Source organism: Olea europaea, unplaced genomic scaffold (genome assembly GCF_002742605.1).
Source record: "Olea europaea var. sylvestris unplaced genomic scaffold, O_europaea_v1 scaffold4482, whole genome shotgun sequence".
NCBI lineage: Eukaryota > Viridiplantae > Streptophyta > Magnoliopsida > Lamiales > Oleaceae > Olea > Olea europaea.
Genome location: NW_019262789.1, coordinates 26,220 through 33,990, shown reverse-complemented (window position 1 = coordinate 33,990; position 7,771 = coordinate 26,220). Strand labels below are relative to the sequence as shown.

The window sequence follows — 7,771 nt, the reverse complement described above, 5'->3', positions numbered from 1 at the left end:
TTTTCATTTGTCCATTTTTAGATAGCAAGCAACTTGATGATATTTATCCATATTGATGAAGACTTGGCTTGAGGTTATGTGTATAACCATTAAAATATTAAAAAGATTAAACAAAATGGGTAAATTGCAGAGAACATCAATGATCAATTAGTTCTACTAAATGGCATACCAAAGGGATGCTCATACTTCTCATTGGAGTTGATAATCTTAAAATTGCAAGGTACTTAAGAAAAGTTTTGATTGGTTCTTGATAATGTTTTTCTTATATTCAAGTTAATACTTTATCCTTTTCATCATAGTGAATTTGTTCTCTAACCAGTACCTGCATAATGCTTATATTTTGTATCAATGACCATGTAAATGAATCTTGTAACAAGGTATGCATAATTTATATTCTTAGCATCCTTAAAAATATTTTTTCTTCACTTAGTTTTTATGGAATTATTTGCAAAACATGACATCATGACATATAAATGATCATATCTTGCCCATTAATCTAATGAAGGTACAAATATATCTCGAGATAACATCATACGATCCGCATTAGGACTTGTAACTATCAGTTAAAATTTGTTCTATGACCTCTACCCCAGAAGCATGATGATTTTCTCAGATTAATGGAAATATTTTCCTTAATTGAGCCAATGTTTGCTGCAGTGTTCATTTGGTGGAATTAAAAGGTACTGGTCTGCTGTTCGCTATGAAGGCAATGGATAAATCTATTATTCTCAATCGTAACAAGGTAGTATGTGTTTAGCGAATTTTTAATATTTTTCTATCATCTGAGGCATAACTTCATGTTATACTCTATTGCTTATAGCATCATAACGACGGATTCTGGACAGAAACTGACCTACATTTAAACGCTTTTTCCTCACTATTGTGCATTAAGTTTTTGTTTGGGAAAGCTTCAAAAGTTGCTAATAAGTTAAAGTTAAAGTCAAAGTCAATAATTAATTTTGACTGTACATTTCATAAGATCCATAAAAGTAACCTTCAACGAAACATTTCATCAACCTCTGTCAAATCTGCTAAAACTTTTATTAAAAGCTTTGTCAAACAACCCCTAAATTATGCCATTATTATGAGCCAGCTAAAAATTTTCTTCTACACGATAGGGTATTTATTAGTAACACAAAGAAAGATTGGACTGGTACGTAAAGGATCCTATAAATTTATAGTGTCAGTAATTCCTTTTTTCCCCTCAAAGATACTAGAGCGTATCAGCTAGATGAAAAATAAATTATTGCATTAAAATTAGTAATAGAGATAGTTTTGTTTGAAAATAAAGTGACAAGGATTATATACAAAGGTATATTTCTGTGCCAGATGATATTAGTAAATATGTTTTGTTCAAACCCTTCAGTGGGTCTTCATCTAATGAAGCTGTTGACAACTTCTACTTTCCTGAGGTAGAGTAGCTATAAATGTTATCTACTATATCACTTTTATTGACAATTTTTTGCATTTCAACATATTCATTTCTGATTTGGTTCTACTTCAGAAATCTGAGTCTGTAAAAAATCATCTCGATCCCTCATTAGTCATGCATGAAATAGAATATTAACATTATTAAGCAATTTGCAGGTTCATCGAGCATGCATTGAAAGAGAAATTATGTCGCTTCTAGATCATCCATTTCTTCCCACACTCTACACCTCGTTTCAGGTTCTCGTTTCTTGTGGTTCATCTCATCTTCATTAATAGAATATTTATATTGAATCTGTTTCACATAAACTAATTTATTCCTACTCAGATTTAGTCGTATTCTGGCTTTTTTTTTTTTTTTTTTTTGTGGTTGGGGGGGGGGGGGTGTTATGAAACACAATGTCCCTTTTGTCTATCCATGAATTGAGTTGTTGGTTGATTCTTTTTTAAGTTCTAGATATAGTAGAGGGTTGTAATGTTGTCCAAAGGTCATAAATTAAGTCAAATTATTTATATGGACTCTTTATTAGTATACAAACATCTTAACATATAAAACTATGTTTTGCAGTCTCAGTCCTAAAAGAGCGAAGACAACTCCAAAAGTATGGATATGCACAGCCATTAAAAATATTCATAATATTAGAATGACGGAATGTGTACTGTAGAACCATATTTCTTTTGCATTTTTTAAGTTTAAAAAGCTTGTTATTCATTCTATATGATGTTTCAGAATTTGAAATCCACAACAAAAATGAAAGTATGCTACTTTCATACTTTCATCTAGCGGACCAGTGTAATAACATAGAAGTTTGTTTATGCTAGAAAATAACTTAGAAAAACGGATGAAAAATAACATTTAGTTAATCATGTTGCAGTTATTTACGTCAGTAATATTTTTGAGGAAGAAATGATACCTGCATTTTCTTAAATAAGTTGAATCTTGACTTGCGTGAGTGTCATGATTTTACTCAATATTCCGTCCTAGTCGAAGAGGCTTGCCTTTAAATGGTATCTGATTTTTGGTGGTTGCATATCAGTATTATTATTTTTGTGTGAAACTCTCCATACACAGTTCAAGTTCTCATCTGACGTCGCTTTGTACTCCCAGACGCCTACACATGTTTGCTTGATAACAGATTTTTGTCCTGGAGGAGAGTTATTCGCAGTGCTTGACAAACAGCCCTTGAAGTTATTTAAAGAGGAATCAGCAAGGTATTCCATTGTAAACCTCTATTAATTGCAGCAAACAATTTCAGTTATCACCCTTATACGTTTGATGTTCACCTTAAATCAATCACAATTATATTCAAGAAACCAGGACTTTATGCCTCCAGTTCCCTTCATGCTAGTGTAATTGAATTTTGACTCCTGATATTATCCAACATGCCAAAAACTTCATTGTTTAATTACTATTACAAATAGAAATATCTAAAAACTAGAATAAGTATATTCTTTATTCAATTATATCTTGTCCTTAGTTTGAATAAGTCAATGTTTCTTTCGATGAATAATCTCCAAGCTATTGATTGCTTCATTTTAAAATTAAAGAGAAAAAATGCTTGGTTTTGAACCGTGTTAAACTCTGTCAAGTATAAATTCATCGATGGTTAAGTTATATGTTGTGGGCTCAAGTCCATGTCTAATTTAATCCATTATAATCAAAAATCTTGTTAGATATTCACTTGTCAAGTTTAATTACCATTAAATTTTCAACGCTGTGTCATTTCTTTCCAGGTTTTATGCTGCAGAGGTTGTCATTGGCTTGGAATATCTTCACTGCTTAGGTATCTCATGTAGCTGATAACTTCGTAGATAAATTTGCTCTTGCCGCACTATGTTGGTTTGCATGAGCATAATTTATACCTTTTTTTTTCCTTTGAACAATTTCAGAAGTTAACACTCTTAAGTTCAAGTTCTTGTTTGGTTATGCATTCTAGCTTCTGGTTTTCTTTAAAAAATATATTTACACAGAAATAAAATGAGCCATTAAAAAGGAAAAATCCTATTAAGAAAGAGTCACTGCGTCATATCATCTTGTTATTGTTTCAAAGCTAGCATGTCAATAAAAATTTCTCAATTCAAAGTTTTGATTTTGAAAGAAGCACTTGGAAAATCGTTAATAAACTATTGTTTAGAAGCAAGGAGTTTCATTTCCTCACATGCAAGCATTAATATTCTTTTTTGGTTCTCTATTCTCATATCACAGGAATAATATACCGGGACCTGAAACCCGAAAATATTCTACTTCAAAATGATGGGCACATCGTATTAACTGACTTCGACCTATCATTTAAGACAGCTTGTGATCCTCAAGTATGCCAGTTTTCTTGCGAGAATATATTCGCTCTATTACATTTTCAGAATTCTATATGTTTGTTTCCTCTATGTTGGTCCACAGTAATCATAACTCATAAATTTCTACCAGTTTTTTGTTTTGTGTTCTACATAAGATCATGTTCTCCAGTTCGCAGCTTGAGTTTTGTTTTCTCAAATGGTTTTTGTCCACTGTACGACAAATCTATTCATACTTCTTTAGTTTTGGGATCCACAACTTTGAGCTTATATTTCCATGCTCTTTCTGAAATCCCTTGTGGTATTGTAAACAAAGACAAGTTTATGGACACAAGTTTTTAAAAATTCGATACACAATCGATTCATGAAAGGCAGATTAATATTGGTTTTATTGCTACTAGTTTTTATTGAAAAATTTCCCTTACTAATTGCAAAAACTATTATGAATGTTATAATGCACAAAATAAAAATAATGGAATGTCTTGTGTGGTAAATTCTGTAATTTTTCAAATCATTGCTTATTAGATTCTAGGATCAATCAATTCTCAATTGCTTTTTTCCAACTAAAATTAAACAAATTTTCTTAGATTTTAAGGCATCCTCCACCAAAGAGTAGAAGATCAAGGAGTCAACCACCTCCGGTATTCGTTGCAGAACCAAAGATGCTATCAAATTCATTCGTTGGAACTGAAGAATACATTGCACCGGTATGGTTTATTTTAGTTTCTATAGTGATATAGTTGCTCCTCTTAATTACTTATTAGCAAACAAAATAATTGTTCAGGGGCATTATCTTCTGCATTTAAAATTGAAGACATCAGTCAATAAGAACAAGTCATACCCCATAAGAGAAGTTGCTAAGGAAAAAATATAAATGAATAGATCTTATCATTATGCTTGTCTAGATGATTTTTATACACTATCCTTAACTGAGGACTTTGATGTACCTTTATGGGATAAATATGATCAGAATGGAGATCAAGGCCTGACACTACCTGAGAGCTCATATTATAAAAGGGAAACACACGCTAATAAGTTGAATTAGAGAAAAGATTTATACCAAATAAGCTTCATATTGCTTATTAGATTCTAGGATCAATCAATTCTCAATTGCCTTTTTCCTACTAAAATTAAACAAATTTTCTTAGATTTTAAGGCATCCTCCACCAAGGAGTAGAAGATCAAGGAGTCAACCAACTCCGGTATTCGTTGCAGAACCAAAGATGCTATCAAATTCATTTGTTGGAACTGAAGAATACATTGCACCGGTATGGTTTATTTTAGTTTCTATAGTGATATAGTTGCTCCTCTTAATTACTTATTAGCAAACAAAATAATTGTTCAGGGGCATTATCTTCTGCAATTAAAATTGAAGACATCAGTCAATAAGAACAAGTCATACCCCATAAGAGAAGTTGCTAAAGAAAAAATATAAATGAATTGATCTTATAATTATGCTCGTCTAGATGATTTTTATACACTATCCTTAACTGAGGACTTTGATGTACCTTTATGGGATAAATATGATCAGAATGGAGATCAAGGCCTGACACTACCTGAGAGCTCATATTATAAAAGGGAAACACACGCTAATAAGTTGAATTAGAGAAAAGATTTATACCAAATAAGCTTCATATTAGCTACATGAATCTACTTTTGCCGGATTTATGAGTGAGTTGAGTGCAGTATACTGAGAAATGATAAATGTGCCTGAAGAACAATTGTTATTTTTTTGCCCAGAGTTTCTATGTTTATTAAATGCAAAAGACAGAAAAAAAAAAAGAAGAAAAAAAATAGAAAATTATTTATACCATTAAACTGTCCATAACTCTTGAAGATACCTATTTACCTATTGGTGGATTCATTTCAGGAAATTATAACTGGCGAGGGTCACAGTAGTGCTATTGATTGGTGGTCTCTTGGTAAGCATATGGAAATGAATATCTCCTGAATTTAGTTAGAAACTGTATACTTGATTATTCTTTCTCATCAACTATGAGTTACAGACTTTATTATATAGAAACCGAATACTTGTAAATTCATTTTAGGTCAGTCACACTCCTACAAGACGTGCCTTGCTGATTTTCATATTCAAACTATAAATTGTGTCCCTAGTATTAAAATATAAATTGTAGAATGAATACATTGAATCAGTTCAAGCTCGGAATCAGTATAGATGTACAAATGATAGCAGAAATTGCAAGGAACCCATGAAAATTTTAGCATTGCAATTATGTATAAATTTCAGAATCAGTGCTATGTGGTTACAGTTTTCATCTTCAAACTAGTGCTCGAGGAGGTCTTCGATTCTTTCTCCCGCAGAAGAAAAAATATAGAGTTCACAAGACTATTTTGCATGGCTGAATGTTTCCTTTATACTTAGTCATCAAGGATATGCGATTTATCTATAATTTCTTACTTTTCTGGTCTCTCCATCACTTGGTATTTGAATTCAGGAATTTTGTTGTATGAAATGCTTTACGGCCGGACACCATTCAGGGGAAAGAATAGGCGGAAGACATTTGCCAACATCTTGCACAAAGACGTCACCTTCCCAAGCGGCATTCCGGTAAAATCATGTACTCTGACAAGCATAGTTGTTAAAATAATGTCGAGTTGCTCACCTCTTTTGGTTTCCATAACCGTTTTTCACTGTATTTAAGTATATCAGTAACTCTTATGGATTAAAATCAACACACTTCAATACATCAGTCTAGTTAATGGTACAGTAAGTTAATAACCTCCCACTTGCTTAGAAATCTAGCCTGTTGATGTCCAATCTGCCCTTAATATGAATGCGGAAAAATAATGGCAGCAAGAGAATCTACCGGCAGATGGCCTAATTGGGATCTAAATCATAAAACGTTGAGTAGCCATTTGCCTGACCATACGAGTATAAACAGAACTTAGTAGAAATTATAGCGGGAAGATACTATTTCCACTAGAAAATCTCTTTGCTGAAGATTATATTTATGTTTTGAGAAAAACGAAATTAAGAAACAAACTTAATTTAGATGCTAAATATATTTTATTGAAGAATTCAATCTGTACTTTCATTCAATTTTTTTCCTGCTAGGTAAATTGATAAAGTTGGATTGGAATATTATTTACTTCAACCAAGAAATCATAAGCTATTGAAGCAACGAAAATCATTCTAAAAGCGAGGAAAATTAATCATGTGCACACCCGAATTGTATGAACCAGCATAATGAAATCATAAGCTATTGAAGCAACGAAAATCATTCTAAAAGAAAGGAAAATTAATCATGTGCACACCCGAATTGTATGAACTAGCATAATGCCATTTGTGCTGTCATCAAAGATTTTTAATATAAAGAGATTGCAGGTAACGCTTGCAGCGAGGCAGTTGATAAATGGATTGCTAAATCGAGATCCTGCTAGTCGATTAGGATCTAATGGAGGTGCAAATGAGATCAAACAGCACCCTTTCTTTCGTGGAATTAATTGGCCTCTGATTCGTTGCATGGTACTAACTTTCAACTTGTTATTTAACAAAAACTGCTCTTAAAACTTTTACTGGAACCTATTTCAGAAGTCACTTACCTGTGCTTTTCATGCAGACTCCACCACCATTAGACGTCAACGTGCCTCTTCAATTGATTGGAAAAGAAGCCAATGCAAAAGATGTCGACTGGGACGAGGAAGAGGTGCTTGTCCAGCCCAGCGACTGCCCGTCTGGAAGCAATTCTTAAGTAATTATAATTAATTTTTTGCCGCAACTTTTGACTTAATTTACTCTATAAAAAAAGGCAGAAATTAATAAATATATATATATATATATTACTCCATCACAGTTACTATTCTTGAAAGGCAAACTCCGATAATAGTGTCTATAAAAAAATTGATTATGATAACTTACAAATTGCTTCCGAACAAGGTCATTATGCTGTATGCTCATGTAAAGAAAGGAACGCAACTCTTCGACTCTTTAAATTTGGGTTCACAAGACGGGACCCGCTTGGCTCGACGGGATCATTTTCACATGTTTGTACAGGAGAACAATAAATCGTCATCTTCTCAGGGCAGTTCC

At 32.6% G+C, this 7,771-nt stretch overlaps 1 protein-coding gene across 4 annotated transcripts; it reads left to right on the top strand.

Annotated features, from left to right (window-relative positions):
* The first annotated feature begins 606 nt into the window (after nucleotides 1-606).
* Nucleotides 607-7,765, top strand: LOC111388044 (phototropin-2-like). Of its 4 annotated transcripts, XM_023012705.1 has the most exons (11): nucleotides 617-745; nucleotides 1,588-1,668; nucleotides 2,537-2,640; nucleotides 3,163-3,212; nucleotides 3,635-3,741; nucleotides 4,869-4,988; nucleotides 5,591-5,642; nucleotides 6,177-6,289; nucleotides 7,067-7,207; nucleotides 7,302-7,433; nucleotides 7,619-7,765. In XM_023012705.1, the coding sequence occupies exons 1-10, from the start codon at nucleotides 701-703 to the stop codon at nucleotides 7,431-7,433; spliced, it is 945 nt and encodes a 314-aa protein (XP_022868473.1). In that variant the 5' UTR covers nucleotides 617-700; the 3' UTR covers nucleotides 7,619-7,765. The 4 variants fall into 4 exon arrangements, with proteins under 4 accessions (XP_022868475.1, XP_022868473.1, XP_022868472.1 ...); XM_023012707.1 differs by lacking the exon at nucleotides 7,619-7,765 and having other exon boundaries at nucleotides 607-742; nucleotides 7,302-7,595; XM_023012704.1 differs by lacking the exon at nucleotides 7,619-7,765 and having other exon boundaries at nucleotides 7,302-7,595.
* The last annotated feature ends 6 nt before the right edge of the window (nucleotides 7,766-7,771 follow it).

Bases quoted from the DNA above. Each gene is read 5' to 3' on its own strand.
- LOC111388044 (XM_023012705.1), top strand. From the start codon at position 701: ATGAAGGCAATGGATAAATCTATTATTCTCAATCGTAACAAGGTA. The intron at 746-1,587 runs GTATGTGTTTAG...AGCAATTTGCAG, and splicing joins TTCTCAATCGTAACAAGGTA to GTTCATCGAGCATGCATTGA. The intron at 1,669-2,536 runs GTTCTCGTTTCT...TTGTACTCCCAG, and splicing joins CACTCTACACCTCGTTTCAG to ACGCCTACACATGTTTGCTT.